The sequence below is a fragment of the Aspergillus clavatus genome, genomic scaffold (assembly GCF_000002715.2).
Source record: "Aspergillus clavatus NRRL 1 1099423829795 genomic scaffold, whole genome shotgun sequence".
Classification (NCBI taxonomy): domain Eukaryota; kingdom Fungi; phylum Ascomycota; class Eurotiomycetes; order Eurotiales; family Aspergillaceae; genus Aspergillus; species Aspergillus clavatus.
The window spans coordinates 1,182,099-1,198,426 of record NW_001517104.1 but is presented as its reverse complement, the minus strand read 5'-3'; the positions used below and the strand labels follow the sequence as shown (position 1 = coordinate 1,198,426).

The 16,328-nt window shown below is 42.9% G+C and overlaps 4 protein-coding genes across 4 annotated transcripts, besides 5 other annotated features; 3 read left to right on the top strand and 1 right to left on the bottom strand.

Moving 5' to 3' along the window:
• Position 1: 1 nt before the first annotated feature.
• Positions 2 to 67: a repeat region.
• Positions 68 to 836: 769 nt separating this feature from the next.
• On the top strand, positions 837 to 2,624 carry ACLA_012710 (uncharacterized protein; the record flags this gene model as incomplete). The annotated part of the gene is made up of 5 exons (XM_001274268.1): positions 837 to 924; positions 993 to 1,049; positions 1,260 to 1,364; positions 1,416 to 1,640; positions 1,819 to 2,624. 5 exons carry the CDS (start codon positions 837 to 839, stop codon positions 2,622 to 2,624), a joined length of 1,281 nt encoding a protein of 426 aa, XP_001274269.1.
• A 1,403-nt stretch (positions 2,625 to 4,027) lies between these two features.
• ACLA_012700 (DUF914 domain membrane protein) lies at positions 4,028 to 5,476 on the bottom strand (the record flags this gene model as incomplete). Its single annotated transcript, XM_001274267.1, has 3 exons — positions 4,028 to 4,917; positions 4,989 to 5,179; positions 5,247 to 5,476. 3 exons carry the CDS (start codon positions 5,474 to 5,476, stop codon positions 4,028 to 4,030), a joined length of 1,311 nt encoding a protein of 436 aa, XP_001274268.1.
• Positions 5,477 to 6,328: 852 nt separating this feature from the next.
• Positions 6,329 to 6,358: a microsatellite.
• A 286-nt stretch (positions 6,359 to 6,644) lies between these two features.
• On the top strand, positions 6,645 to 7,379 carry ACLA_012690 (uncharacterized protein; the record flags this gene model as incomplete). The annotated part of the gene is made up of 2 exons (XM_001274266.1): positions 6,645 to 6,677; positions 6,732 to 7,379. The coding sequence occupies 2 exons, from the start codon at positions 6,645 to 6,647 to the stop codon at positions 7,377 to 7,379; spliced, it is 681 nt and encodes a 226-aa protein (XP_001274267.1).
• Positions 7,380 to 9,820: 2,441 nt separating this feature from the next.
• ACLA_012680 (aminoglycoside phosphotransferase family protein) lies at positions 9,821 to 11,545 on the top strand (the record flags this gene model as incomplete). Its single annotated transcript, XM_001274265.1, has 4 exons — positions 9,821 to 9,827; positions 9,937 to 9,968; positions 10,000 to 10,540; positions 10,596 to 11,545. 4 exons carry the CDS (start codon positions 9,821 to 9,823, stop codon positions 11,543 to 11,545), a joined length of 1,530 nt encoding a protein of 509 aa, XP_001274266.1.
• A 1,682-nt stretch (positions 11,546 to 13,227) lies between these two features.
• Positions 13,228 to 13,400: a microsatellite.
• Positions 13,401 to 14,482: 1,082 nt separating this feature from the next.
• Positions 14,483 to 14,612: a microsatellite.
• A 1,409-nt stretch (positions 14,613 to 16,021) lies between these two features.
• Positions 16,022 to 16,328: part of a mobile genetic element that runs on past the window's edge.

Below are 16,328 nucleotides of genomic sequence, written 5' to 3'. Positions count from 1 at the left end.
TCTTTTCTTCTCCCCTTTTACCTCCTCTTCCCTCCCTCTATCCCTCCCTCTTCCCTTTTCCCTCTTCTATCCTTTCGGAAGCATCCTATTTCCACCCCACACGCCAGACTTCCCTGTCTGTCGGGTTTCGAGGGTGACAAGTCACTGTTTGCTTGCCTTCTGCCTCGTTCACTCGTGGTAGAGCCCGCCTGGATTTTTCTTCAAGAGGGCTATCACTCCTTTTCACGTAAGTTCTGTCTGATGGAAACTATATCCCCGATTTCCGTGTCTTCCATTCTGCCACATCCACCACCACGCCGTCCAAGAGAACAGAAAGGGAAGAACCAAAAGATATATTATTTCGGACCGCTATACTCGTCAACTTATTCTTGCTATTTTCCATCCTGAATTGAATTTGATATGTGCTTTGTCAAATGGAATGCGCCATGCCTGTGCCGATCGTGGAGATAGGAAGATCCTTTTTTTTTGGTCTCAAGCAAGAGAGAAAAAAAAACACAAAAAAAAAAGTTTCTCGGGTGCGCAGAGTCAAAACTTCGGAAACCGCCAGGAATAAGCCGGTCGATGTCATCGTTGCTCGCCATCCACCTCTCCTCTTCTGGATTTCTCAGTCAACTGGCCGTTTCGTTAAATCTTCCCTTTCTGGTTCATCTCAGCTGGCGGTCTTGCTGCACCCTCATGGATTGATTCCGGGTTGAAGGCTCACGCTTCTCTTTTTCAACAAAATTAGATCTCTCCTGAACTCCCTCCAGCGGATCAGATTCCCTCGCCGCGCCCACCCAACCCCCTTCGGCCTCCACGATCCCTTCTGACGCTCCGTCGCATCCCTTTTGGTAAAGATGGCGTACTACGAACCTCAAGGCTGGCAAGCCCCTAGCACGCGCCAGGCATCATGGGAGCATCCTGTTCAGCCCCCGTCGCGGTCAGGTATGGGTTTATCGTACTCCGTGCTCTTTTATAAGAAAAGGACCTGAAACTGATATCGATATGATTAGGATCCAGCTCCGTCTCTCAGCGCGAGGAAATGCCGGCCTTTTCGTCGCAGTTCGATGGTACGATCACGAATTCCACCCCTTCCTCGTTTCTTGTTTCGCCTCCTCCTGCAATGCCACCTTTCGGTCCTCTACTGTCCATACAAAAATCTCCAATATTTGGTTGTAATGGCCACATGTGATTGAACGGGGGCAGCACAGCGGATCAATAAAACCTTCTTCGATAACAGTTGGAATGGAACCCGTTTGGCTAATTTGTATCTCTTTTAGAGGTCGACCGTGCGATTGATAACCTGGTCAAGAGCGGGAAGTTGTGGACAGCTCCCCGAAGAGATTCGATGCCCATGATGATGGGTCGGCCATACCCTGACTACGGTATGATGGTATTCGCACTGCTTCTCGGCCAATGCTAATGTCCGGCCTCAGATCCTCGCGTCTCAGGAAACGTTTCTCAGCGCCACCATTCGATCAGCGAATTTGACGGATCGAGAATGCACCACACCCCCAATGTCCAGGGATACTACGCTTCCCAGCGTTTCCAGCAGGGTCGCCCTAACGAAGTAGAACAGATGATGCAGGCGAAGCGTCGGATGGCAGCTCAACGTGAGAGGGAACTCCGCAACTATCACCAGGAGCAACAGTACAACCGAAGTACGTGGTAGCATCTTGTTTTTTTTTTTTTTTTTGGATATTTTCTTCCTCATTCTCCTGATTATTCCCCCCATGACACTCGAACTTCCACATTCATGCATGTATTCATTGTTTTGTATAATACTTCTGGGGTTTGACATTTCTTGAACATGAGTTTTAATTTTTCTTTATTCTAAAGGCCTGCTTGCCGAAATGTCCGGAGCCAAGTCCGATCGCTCGCTCAGCCCGGCCGCCATGAGCGAGGAAAGCCGCCGTGAGCTCCTCTCCCGTCAACATAGGGCTCTGTACGGAAACGAGAGCCCCGCCTTCTTCCCTCCAAGCAACTTCGCGGACGACAACTCTCGACCAGAGAGCCAGGCCGGCGGCACTCCGTCTTCCGCTGCTGGTGTACGTGCTTTTTCGCCCCGTGGCATTGACTCCTATGGGAATCCCCAGATCTCGGCCCAGGATAGCACTGATGGCATTATCGCTCAGGCCGCTGCCGGCGCAGCATCCCTCCAGTCTCCTTCTCGCGCCAACAGCACTGCGTCCCCCAGTTCCGGCATCAATCCCGTGTTCGGCAAGTTCGAAGGTGCTGATCAACCTGTGGCCTCGTCTTCCTCCCCGGGTAGGGCCGACTCGCCCTCGTCGAGACAGCCCTCCGGCAAGCCCACTGCTGGCCCCATTGGCTCCGTTGGCCCCATCGGCTCTCGCCCTGTTCAGCAGTCCGGCCCCGCTCAAATGTCCAATCCCGCCTTGAACAAGCGCTCCACTACTCCTTTGCCCTCTCCCCTGGGATTTGGGTTCACATCCAGCGACGGAGTGGCCGCTGGTGCCAATAACGACCGTGCAGTTTCCTCTGCATCTAACCCCACTGCCTCCGCGTCTGCCACCAATGCCGGCGTCAAGGAAGCCTCTGGTGGTGTTGGACTTGGCTGGGGCAACGGCAGCGGCGTCTGGGGCTCCAAGGGTGGTCTTGGTGTTCAGGCTTCTGTCTGGGGTTAAACCACGCAGGTCAGACATCTGAGAGTTCTCCGGGTTTGATTGACTCTTACTGCATTTGATCGACATATGTTCACTTCCTACCGTGGCGTTTCCGAGACAGGATTTCCTTTGGTTTTTAATTTTTTCTTGACATATTGGGACAGAGCATGGTACATATTCCGGAAAAGAAGTGGTTAAGGGAACCGCCATCGAGCACTCCCTTTTGGTTTTTGATCCATATGTGGACAGTTAATTTGGGACATGGTTGGGTTACTGACTTGAGGAACTTGGTTGGCCTGTTGGTTTCCGGAGTCGGTATATCCCCCTTTAGTTTATGCTTGCATCTTGTGCATCTTGTCTCTCTTCTGTGGTTGTTTGTCTTGCTATTTCCCCCCTTTCCCCATCTTCCATTTGCATCTTACCTTCCTTCTACGATCTGAGTGTCCGCAGCTCTTTGGGTCAGGGATTGTATCTGCGCGTTTGCGAGTGTATCTCATGGGACTCTCTTATCTCGGCTCTTTGTTACGGAGGGGTTCCCGGTGTTTTTCATGTTACTTTGCTGGGTCAGGTTTTTCGGGTTGCGAGTTCGGTCGAGGGATTCTGGACGCCTAATGTTGTTTCTTTTTTGATTTATCTCTTTTCTTTCCCCCCTTCATCTTTCCTTTCGTCTTGTCGGCTTTTGGGGGTGTGGTGCTTCGGGAGGGGAAAACGGATTACTGGGTGTGGTGCTAGCCGATTTCATTTCATTTGATTTCTCTTTCTTTATCATATCTGTCTTTCCAAAAGTGCCACGGGAGTTGGATTTGAAGATCAGTACATTTCCCTTTTTTTCTTCTTTTTTTGATAAATTCCCTATCTGGCATCCGTCTACTCCTTTTCTTTCTTGATCTGCTTCAAACTCACATTGGAATTTGGCATTGATCACTGCATTGATGATTTGATCGCCATCTCTTCTCTCTACTTTATTTCCTCCCTGTACTATCTGCTCTTCCTTTTGATTACAGGGGGTCCATGATCCATCCTTGTGATATGTTGTCATTCATGTGTTTTGATCATCGATGCATGGACAGCACACAAAGTAATTATTGCCACAACCCTTCGTACAGTAAAAGCTGGCTATCCTACAACAGATGGGGGAAGGGCTGTGAATTATGCAACCGGAAAAACATCTACCGATTGAACATCAACATCGTAGTATTAATATGTACTTCTATATCTTGCATCAAGAGGGCATCAGAACCAACATACATCGCAGACAGACCGTCGACAACACGAAAACAGAACAAGAACTTTTTGCACACGCCCATGCCTTGCCATGTCATTCTCAGACATGGCCTGCGCTCGAATTAGCATTAGAGGAATCATCGATCAGACGAGAACAGAGCAACGCCAAAAGAAAGCAGATCCGTCACATAAAGCCATTACTACACGGCATTGGTGTGACGATCGCCGATCACGGCGGCTTGTTGGTCGTCCCCACGCGCACCGTTGGCATTAGGATATTGGCCATCTTGAGGCGCCGATGCGGTAGCGAGGGTTGATTCGATCTTCCGCCGTGCGGTGAAGAGGCCCGCGAAGCCGCGTTCCTGGTTCTTGCCGAGCCAGGGCTTGCGGGATTCTCCCAGAACTCTCTTTCCGAGGAAGTAGATGAGCTGGCCGACGATGATGCAGACAAAGGCGATGGGATACATCCAGTGGATGGTGTAGTGGAAGACCTTGATGCCGATGCACACACCCCAGAAGTTCATGGTGAGCAGGGAGATGTTGAAGAAGGCGGCGGACGAGAGCCGGAACATGAGCGGGGCCATGCAGTAGAAGAAACAGAGGCAGAGCACGAATCCGGTCAGGTAGCCGCCGACTTGGCCGTTCCAGACGGCATCGCGGAACGCGTCGCGGTCGAAGATCCCCGTCTGGGCGCCGCTGATGATCATGCCCCAGAAGGCCATCTGGCCCAGCACCTCGTACACGGGCCGGCTGCTCACGAAATATTCCTCCGCGGTGTTGGTGAGGCCGTAGAAACTGGCGCCAAGCAATGCGAAAAGGTCACCCTTGATCTGATTGCCGCGGGTGGCGTCGCCGCCGTTGGCCCCGGTGATGTGATCGGATGCGATCAATACACCCATACCACCAATGCAGATCAAGATACCCAGGATCTGTGTGATGTGGTAGCGCACGCCCAAGAACAGAAAGGAAACCACAACGACAACAGCAATGGCCCAGAAATTGATCAACTGGGCGCTAAGCATAGTCGTATACCGATATGCCAGCACAACGAAGTAATTGCCCTCGACGTCACAGAAAGCTAAGATAATATCTAAATCCCACCAAAGGATTAGATATGGACAACAGCAAGCCGAAGTGTTGGAAGAGTCAAAAAACACTCACATTTCCAGCCATCACGCCAGACCATCCGGAGCCAGCCCTTGAAGCCATAGCGGTAGACGGTATAAGGTGTGAAGATAATATTCAGCAGAACATAGTTGAGGAACGACTGAAAAGCCGGGATCGAATTGCCCTGCATACCGAGCAGACTGCTGAAAGTACCAGTACCGGTATTTGCGATGGCCAGCACCTGACTGTAGCCCAGAGTCAGACTGAAGGCTCGAGATAGTGTTTTCCCATGATATTCGCAGATGTGCTCACCCAAGTATCAGCGTGATCCAGAACTCCTTGGTTGTAAAGTATGCCCAGAACCCCTTCTTCTGCGTTTCGATGCGATCCGCAATGGCATCGGAGCCCGAGTCCTCATCCTGCGCGTCCAGGCCGACAGTCACCGGATTGCCCTGCTTCGACGGCTTGAAGTGCGCAGCGGCGGTGGCGTCGGGAGCGGCAGATGAGGTCTGCACCTCGACTGGATTCTTGGTATCTGACATCGCGACAAGATAGAGAAAGAGGGGTGTCGAAAAGTATCGTGGTTGAAATTAGGGCGTTTCAAGAGGGTCTCTGACAACGATTCGACCGCGGGGGAGGGGGGCGCGAAGGACAAGACTTTGCGGTATGGGGAACTATAGCAGGAGGCGCAGTCAGTCGATAGAGGGAGCTTTTTGACCTAAACGAGCGCAAAACTCCCAGAAGTCGCTCGCCTTGGGTCTTTGATGAGGATTCGCACTCGGGAGGAGTGAAGACAAAGTCAACGCAAGCTGGAGGAGAAAGAGGAGAAAAACGTGGGAACAAACCGCCATAGCAGGGAAAAAAAAAAGCAAGGACGCTGAGTGGAGCCGGTCTTAACCAGATTGAGGGTTTTTCGCTACGGGACGCCGTCATTAATTCGATAAGAAAGATCCAGAGAAGATCGAGACCTCGTGGGGGGTTGCAGCCAATCAGCTTGGGGCTTGGGCAAATACATGGTTGCAGGTTGGATGAGCTCATAATTTTACTCCAGCGAGTGAATAAGTCATGTGATGCTTATACTACCCTTTCTGTTATTTTACTAAATTAAATACTCTATTAAACTTAAGTACTTAGAAATTACTTATCTAATTATGTATCTATACTAAAAAAGTATAATATAAAGTAACTTATTATACTTATAAAAGATAATAGATATTATTATTTGAAGTACTTACTACGTAGTTAATATAATTATTTTTTATTATAGCTATTAATATATATATCTTTAGTAGAGAGAGTAATATACTTATTTAATATAGATTATTAAAAATAATTTTAAGTACTTTTTAAGTACTTAAAAATTATTTATATACTACTTACCTTTCTAGATAAATTCTAAGTAGTTTCTAAGTAGTTTCTAAGTACTTTAAAAATATATAAGTTACCTATATTATACTTTTTCTATATAAATAAAAAAATAAACAACAGTTTTCCTTGTGTCTTTTCACCCAACTCACGTCTTCTTACCTATGTCAAATTTTGACATCAATATTGCAAGCAAACATACTAAGAGCGCACAAGGTAACATTCAAAAGAAGATTTGCAGCAGAGATGTTCAGGAATCCCTGAGAGGTCGCACCTGATGCCGTATCTTCAGCATTCAGTCAAATACTCAAGCCTCTACCGGTCATATCATGGGGACAGCTTGCAATGTATCATTTGGGTGTCCCAACTGGAGCAGGCGTGAGTACTTCATTTCTTGCTATTTGGTCTTATTCTTACTGACTATCATGGCAGCATCACATGTTTGTTGTCCGAGACGAACATCATCAGACGGCGATTCAGAAGCTCAAAGACTCTGGATTTACTCAAGCCCCTCCTGATCGCCGGCCCGCCCCTGAATTTATGGAGTCGCTCCCAGATCCGCAAGCCGTTCTTGATGAGATTAACAAGGGCTACGAACGCCTAGACCGTTATTGCACGTCATTCCAGTTCCCGCCTCACCTTCCGTTCAGCGGGGATCAAATATTCTTAATCCCCAACTCCTTCGCGCATTTACCACTGGACAATGTCGACATGACTTCAAATCAGTCAAACCAGAAGGCTCAACCAAAGCAATATGAAGTGTATGGCAACTTATTCTATCCACTTGAAGCAGCATTGGTTGAGAGCTTTGTCAAAGGAGTCATTCATGACATCGAGGAGGTTGGATATTCGTCGTGGCAGTTGCTACTAAATGCCTGGATATCAATGATGCGGGGCTATCTCGAAGTCAACAATGATATCCTTGATGACTGTGCGGATGAGCGGGCAGTAGGATGGTATAGCACGCACTTTGGTCGGATTCACGAAGACCAGTATGGTGAATGGGACCTCCGGGTTTCAAAACGCCTTGGTTCTGGAAAAGAAATGCTAGCGGACATGAGGGGAAATCCTATTCCCTGATACTTCTACTGCTTGAGGAGGCCAGCGGTGAGTTTTAAAATCCAGATAATTGAATGAGGAGAACAGAGTGTTAAGTAATTCTCGAGTGCGTGATATGTAATTTATGCAATGTATGCAAGTAAGGTCGGTAGCATGTACAAGCAATTCGGTGGTGGGCATAAAGATTGAGGCCTCCTGTTCCCTTCCCTCTTTCCCCTTTCTTGAAAATCTTCTCATCCTATTCCTTAACCTAATAGACGCAGACAGAAAGAACAATGAGCACGCTCAAGGATCAACAACAGCAAAAAATCAAGCGGAAGCAACAGAGCTAGCAACTGTGTAACCCTTTCAGACACGGTAGTTTAAACAGCATGGAACGAGGACGTGCCTTAAAAAAGCCATGCCGCAAACCACCTCCATAGCATCCACATAAACCCCAATTAGTACTTCATTCTGACAAGAACGACAATGGGGCGTACCAGTTGCCGAAGATCGCTAGACATTTGATCTTTTGCTTTAGGGCCTATCGCATTCCTAGCCAATTTTCCAGTAGATCTACCAATGCAGCTCTCAACTCTTCAATATGTCTAAAGTCGAGTTCCGGCGTACCAGGCACAGTGAGAATGATCAAGTGTTCCACATCACGAATATCACTCTGTGATTTTGGGCCCTTCCGTTGATACTGTGACAAAATCTTCTCACGCAGAATTCATTCAGGACTGAATGTCTTGACAGAATATCCATTGATTAAGTTAGACTATAGCTACCTAATGGAGGGGAAAGATGTTAAATAAAAGCAGCATGGTCAGCAAAGCACAGCAAAATCTAACTATAAAATATGCTAATACTTACACTTTCTTAAATCATTATCTTCCATGACACATCAACACTAATATGTAGAATGTTATGAACAGCTACAAATCTAATAAGTCTCTGATGCACACTATCACCTAGATAAGTAGGTGGATTAATAAGATATGCCCTTAATACCTTACTTTGGAGCAACAAGCATCCCTTCATGAACATCTAGAGTATGTTAAGGTAACTTAGTAGATAAGAGAGCAAGCTGAAGCATGTAAACATGATCCTAGTGTAGTAATATAATTATGATTAGAGAAATTAACATATGAAATCTCCAATATATTTAGTTAGTTGGAAAGAGCACTGAAAGCAGAAGGTTCGCCATGAGTTCAACCACAAACAGGCCATAATAGACATTGAGCGACAGCTCTCAGGGGCTGCTGTTAATGATAAAGAGGCAAAGAAGGTACTCTAAGTAGAAGACCAGATGCTACTGGAGTAGATTAATCTTCTTAGGAAATTATTCACCTGGCCTATATCCCAATCCTAGGAAGTGGAGTGGCAAAGAAGAAACACTACTATGGCTGTGATCTCTTGATCCTGTTGTTTCCTTGAAGGTGGACCATTATGTGGGCAATATAAATAGTAAGCACTAAGTGATGGGTTTGATAAAGAATAGACTAATATATTATTTAAGATAGCTAAGAACAGATGCAGCTTTCCAAGGCCTTTACAGTAGGATATTCTTCTCATGAAAGCTAAAAAATTATATCAAAAAGGCCAAGAAGCCTCAGTAATATTTTTAATGTTATGGCAACACTAAAATTTCTATTCATTACCAGATACAGAAATATAGTAAATATAAGTTAACTTTATGACACTTTTGAGAGAAGCACTTACAAGATTAAAGGTGTCATATGTGTAACAAAGATCTGCTACATAAGATATATCTTCACAGGCATGTAGAAGAGGTTCATCACCTCAGCACTGAGCGGAATTACTACACCAAAGAAGATATGGGATTGGACATTGATACTGATTAATTAGGAGGCTTGCAGGTTTTCTGTCAAATTGAAGTACATACTCTATCCTTTGTCTATGCTTAAGAATAATCAACCTCATATCCTATAGTTGCCACCGACTATTGTGAAACTGGTGGCAGATCTGCTTTGCTTCCTTCTCCTTTGGTGAAGAATTTACGAAATTCTTCGACAGAGTCTGACAGCACAGTCTATGTAAAAACTTCTATATAGCAGGAACTGCTACATAACAGGGCAGTCTATGTAGAAAATGTTATATAGTAGAAACTGCTTTTGCCATACAGCAGCATGGAGAATCGCTAGGGCTGCCTAGAGGCGGCCAGCAGAATGCGCAAAGGAGCCCAATACAAATAGCGACTACGAACATAAACGCATTTAAGCCTTTGAGCCTTTAATGAGACACTATATAGATAAACTTCCGGGGCAACTTTTAAATGACATATCATACTTTAAGTAGGAAGCTTGAGGGCGTTACGCCGACGCCAAGCACCGCCCTATCTCCGGGTTAAAACCGAATGACTGGGAGCAATCTTGGAACTGACAACCATCTGCTTGAAGATGCGACGCTTTTCGAGATTTTTTAGTCCATACTCGAAGTCATTACTCAGGAGGGTGTCCTCTATGGGTGGTAAGCCTGATCTGTTTGAGTACACTTCTGGGCGCTTTTTGTGAGTCGTGACGGCGGTTAGCTGTTGAACGCGTCAATTGCGATAAACTGACTTGCTTCGTCAAAATAGATTTAACGAAGAGCTCCGCCGCGCTGAACGCCGTATTCAATTCGACGTGGATGCTCTTGCAAGGTGGCCTGCCATTCTGTCGGTCGACATGTCAATAACGTGGCCTCGATCACAAAACTCGCGGAGGGGGGCTTCAACCGTGTCTTGCAAGTCACCTTCGATGACGGATATGCAGTTCTTGCAAGGCTACCGTACAAGACAACTGTCCCGAAACATTATGCAGTGGCCAGTGAGGCTGCTACACTCGCACTTCTGCGTGCTCATGGGGTCCCAGTCCCAAAAGTCCTTGCGTATTCTCCAGATCAGACAAACGCCGTTGGAACCGAATATATTCTACTTGAAAAGCTTGAAGGAACACCCTTGAGTGACCAGTGGTTCTCCATGGATACCAAAACTCGGGTCAAAGTAATGAGACAGATTGTTGATTTGGAGAGACGATTCATGAGCATCCACTTCCCAGCAAGCGGAAGTCTGTATCACCGCCGTGATCTCGAAGGCTCACAACACTTTATCCCAGTCTCGGACGATATCGTCGTTGGCCCAACTGCACAGCATGAATGGTGGTATCGAGAACGGGCCTCTCTGAAGGTTGACCGCGGCCCATGTAAGTCTTCATCCAGGAGTGCCTGTTTTCTTTGGGGATATTGACTCTGAGCCAGGGAATACCTTTTCTGCATGCTTCGAAGCACCTGCAAAGCGCGAGATAGAATTCTGTGAAAGATTTGGCAAACCACGCTTACACGTCGAAAGATACCTACGAGAAATACACCAGTTCCAAAACCTCTCACCTATTCCGTACCAACATCTTCTTACCAATTATTTAAAGTTAGCGCCCTACCTCGACGTCCCATCCGGCCACTGCATGTCTCGCCCGACTCTTCGCCATCCGGACTTTTCACCTAACAATATCCTGGTGAATACGTCTAACGACGTGGTAGGGATCATTGACTGGCAGCATGCAGTCATTCTACCCCTCTGTCTGTGCGCTGGAATCCCCGATCATTTTCAAAATTGGGGCGATCCATTGTCCGAGACATTATCTAAGCCAGAGGTCAAATTGCCAGACAATTTTGATAAACTTAGCGATGAAGAACAAGGAACTGTTCAAGAGACGATGCGGAGACGGATTGTCCATTTCTATTATGCTGCGTTGACCATGAAATCCCTGCCGGATCATTTTGACGCCATCAGAACCGAAAACTGTATGCTTCGAGCGAAGCTTTTTCACCATGTACAGGCTCCCTGGGAAGGGGACTCTGTCTCGTTGAAGTATGCCATGTTACAGCTCCTCAAGAATTGGCCTATGTCGCTGGATGGAGGAGCACAAATGAGATCTGTTGAGTGTCCAATTCAATTTTCTGGGCAAGAGATGCAGAAATGTTCGGAGGATCATCGCCAAGAACAAGAGAAACTACAGGAACTAAGCGAGATGAGGGATCTAATCGGGACAGATGCCCTAGGCTGGGTTTCAGATGAGGATGAGCTTAAACGGTGCAGGGCTATCATCCAGAGCATCAAAGACGGTTTGATGGAACATTCAAGCACTGATATGGAGAAAATTGCGGTCCTTTCCCATTTTCCTTTCGATGATCATGAAGAAAATGCGTGATAACTTCAGTTCTCGATCTTGATAGATAATATTTATTCATATATAGCTTACGGACATCTGAAGATAGCTGGTCCCGAATTTGAGCAACAGATGATCTTCCACGGCGATTCGCTCGTAGTTCTCGAGACCTTGTTCTCTGCTAATTGGCTGGAGATCGAATCGTCTGGCATTTTCAAGCGCAATCAAGGGTGTGAACAACCTTGCTTGGGCTTCCTCGGCTGGCTGTAGATAGTTGCACACAGAGCTGTAGATCTTTTGTTGTCGAGCTGAACAATCGGTCCCCGCCTGTATCCTGTCGTTGATAGAATTCCTTTTGATATTTTCAGACTACTATTTCGACTAAAAGAAGAAGAAAGCCCTGGGAGACATTCCTCTTATACTCCCAAACAATCCAATTCATCTGTGGGTAGGAGGGAAATCTACCTCCAACTACGACGAAGAGATGACGCGCGCATATGAACAGGTAGGCTTCCCAAAGAGGCTTATGAGCTATCTAGTGACTTATACCTTATATGCTACTGGTAGTATACGAAAAAGTGTAAACTTTTTGCTCATCCCAATATGAATGGTTCGGGCATGATCATGATCTTCCCGCCACAGCTCTGAAAGAGTGGTGCAATACACCGACGGATCACTTAAATTGGCCTATACATATTACTGAGGTAGGACGGTCGCCGCTCAGTGAGGCTATAAACTCATCATCTAATCGCAATTGTGGACTAGGAATACTTGTTGAAGGACATTGGATGTGATCTCAACTGGAAGATCACTTCGCGGACCGTTCTGATATGCAACCGCAGCGCTTGTTTAAGTGAGTACTCCCATATATGTGTCATGATCACTTGGATTGATATACTTCTATTCCAGACAAGATTCAGGGCCATGTTATTTGAGTCGCGACAGCCAAGACATTGACAAGCATTTTCTGGACAAGGTCGCAAACCATCTGCTCTTCATTTTGCCATGAAATGATTTCGCCATTCTGGATGGTCTCAACCATGCTACTGTTCGAGTTCTGGTCGCGCTCAGAATATGCGACTCCCCTCAGGAAAGAGCTCGAATTCGCTCTGGAACTAACAGAGGATCAATGGAGTTTTGACTTGTTCAAGCACACGCCCAAGTTCGAGAGCTTTACAAAAGAGACCAACTCAAACCGGGGAATAGCGGTCTTGACACACCTTCTTCGGTGCCTTTGTTCTTGCCACCCGCGGCATGAACTGCCTCGCAAGGTGCGCCTCTATATGAAGATTCGCTCCTCACGTTGGAACTCCGCCCAGAATGCCCAGAATTTCCAGCCTTGCGGCCCTTGCGGCGTGTGCAATAGCGCACCTGGAGGGAGCCTTCCAACCTTCCAGGGAAATACTCTGCGATTCGCTTCCATGGCAGGCTCCGCTCTTCCTTCAATTCAATCAAAAGCTGGTCGTCCTTAGACAGGAATCGGGTTGGCCCGGTCGTTTTCCCAGCGCGGGACCCTTTCTGAGGGGGTTGCTTGGAAGAAGATAGGTAGGCAACTCCCCTAATATTAATCACTAACTTTGACTACTACTCTACCATGGTGTATTATAACCCTATTATTTCTATAATTTAGGGTGGCTTCCTATAATAAATTTATAGATTAATAAGGCCTCTTCTACTAGTAGAGTAATTTAAATAACTACTTCTCTGAGTATAGATATATAAGCTTATACTATATATATACTTTATAAGATCTTTTTATATTTCTTTTATTTTTTATTATTAATATTATATTTTTTAAAATACTAAAGAATCTATTTCTAAAATTATTCTATTATATAAGTATTTATTATTAAATTATATGATACCCTTATCTTATTTATTTCTTAATATTATACTAGAATTTTAGATAGAATAATAATTTATTATATAGATTATATAAGCTATAAATACTTATTAATAGTCTTAGTAATTATATATATAGGGTATGACTTATATAAGTAGTCCAGACAGCTTATATAAGCTGTATACATGGCAAATACAGGTTCAAACTTGTGTACATAGCTCACATGAGTAGTCCAGACTGCTTATATATAAGGATCTATGATCCGCAAGAATTAGAAACTAGTGTGAAAGAAGAATGATTATAAATAGATTTAAATATAGGTGTCCTTATTTAAAGAGATTATTACTAAACTCTAAAGTTTAGTAGTTATAGGCAGGATTTATATCTTTATAGGTTATATAACTATTTATATAACCTCTTATAAGGAGTCTTCTTATTATTAGGTTCCTCTATAAAGATAGCTTTAATATAATATATAATAGACCTTTATAAACCTTATAACTATCCTCCTTCTTAAAAGATCTTAGTCTCCAAGATTTATCTAAGATTCTTTATTTATAATAGGGTGCACTAGTAAAAATCTTTATTTAATAAAAAACCTTTTTTTATAAAAAAAAAATTATAAATAATAAAAAAGATTTACTACTCTCTTCTTTTATAAACTTATATTTATTTATTTTCTTATAAAGGCTTAATTATAGGTAGACCCCTTTAACTATAATATCTTTATTATTATTAAAATCTTTTTATAGTATATTTTAGATTTATATTACTTATTCTTATAATACTTCTATAAATCCCTTAATAGCCTTATTATATAAAATTTTTATAGAGTAGGGTTTAGAGTAGTAGTAGTTTTTATAGAGTATATAAGCTCTTCTTCCCTCTATCTTTTATATTTTCTCTAGTTTTTATTATAAAAGTTTTAGTAAGGGACCTTCTATGATTTATAATATTTAAAAAGAGGTAGTTAATATATTATAAGATATTTTATAAAAAAAATATCTTTTTATATCTTCTTCTCTATATCTCTACTCTTACCTATCCCCTCTAACCTCTTAGAGGTAAGTAAAGGCTTATAAGTCTGTAGTATTCTTACTAATAGTTCTTATAAAAGAAGGAGGAGGCAGCCTTTATACTACTACTACTACCTGCTATGCCCCTCCCCCCTATACCTATTACTACTATCACCACCCCTGCTGGGCCTACTACTGCCCCTACTGCCACCACTACTACTACTACTGCTACTACTATAGCTCCTCCTACCTCTCTTTTCCTTATTCCTGTGGGGGCCTTCCTCCCCCTATATAGGGTCATATATAGGCCCTTTTTTATTAATTTAATAAGAGTGTGGCTAGCCCCTATTATAAGGGGAGCCTCTATCTTTAGGCTGCTACTATCTTTAGTAGGCACTCCTAGGGCTAACTAGGATACCCCTATACCTACTACTAGTAGTATTACTACCTAGGCTTCTAGCCTGATAGTAAAGCTACCCTTAGATACCTAGTTCCTCCCCTACTTATAGGGGAATCTAGTAGTAGTTATAGGGCTCCTACCCTAGATAGGATTATAACCTTTATTAGGCTAGGAGTAAGTATAGATTATTAGAATCCTACTCTACTTTATTAATTAGTATAGCTTTAATATACCTAGTTAGCTAGGAGTCTATACCTAGCTCTATAAGGCTATCCTTATAACTAGAGCTAGGATAAGATCTTTTACTAGCTAGAAGTATAGTACTTATTATAATCTAAGTATAAGCTTAGTATTTATAGTATATATTTCTAGTAGACTAGCTAGAAAGTATAATAACTACCTCTACTATAGTTATAAGAACTACTCTTTTAAATATCCTTAGGTCTAGTAGCTACCTTCCTAGCTCTATAAACTATATTATACTTATGCTTAATATTAGGTACCTTTATAATAGTAGATTTAGGAGTTAGGGATTTTTTTTTATATTTCTTTTATTTATTATTTTATTTTTTTCTTAATAAAGATAAGTTTCTCCTCCTTATAGGGTTCCTTATATAGTCTTTATAGATCTATAGGTAGTATAGGCCTTTCATAGATTCCTAAGTATTATCTTCCTTAGTATATTCCTTCTATTAGATATAATACTCTATAGATTACTCATCTCCTTATAAGTCTAAGATTACCTTTAGATAGTATTTATAGTCCTCTTCTATAGCTTTATAGATAGGGAAGTATTCCTATAAGTTTATCTTTTTTATCTCCTTATATTTATAGAGTATAAAGATATAGAATATATTATATATCTTAAGGCCTGGTAGTAGATTTATATAGTAGGCTAGGTTATCTATATATTCTATAACTTATACTAGACTAGTATTTAACTAATCTAACTTTATGGTTAGTCTAATCTATAATATATTCTTAGTAAAGATCTAGACTTAGTCTCCTACTTAAAATATCTTTATAATATATTTCTTATTATAATATTTCTTTTAGTAGGCTTAGGCCCTTGCTAGAGCCTCCTTTATATATTTATAAGTATATTCTAGTTTAGTTAGTCTTTTTATAATTAACTCTTCTATAACCTTACCCTTTAGTTAATTTATAGAATCTATTACTATTATATAAGGGTTAACACCTATAATTATATAGAAAGATATATTCTTAATAGATACCTAGTATATATTATTATAGATAAACTCTATAATAGGGAGATAGTTAACCTAGTCTTCCTAACTAAAGTTAATATAGGCTTATAAGTACTATTCTAGCATACTATTTAGGTATTTTATCTAGTTATCTATCTATAGATAGTAGGCTGTAGAGAGGCCCTTATAAATTAGGAGATAAAATATAAAATCTATCTAGAAACCTTTTATAAAGATAGAACCCTAGTCTATAATAACCTTTTCTAGGATTCTATAAAGTTAGAAGACTTTATAGATAAGAGTTATTACTAACTTCTCCCTACTAAGGGTGGTCTAGATAGATATAAAATAGCTTATC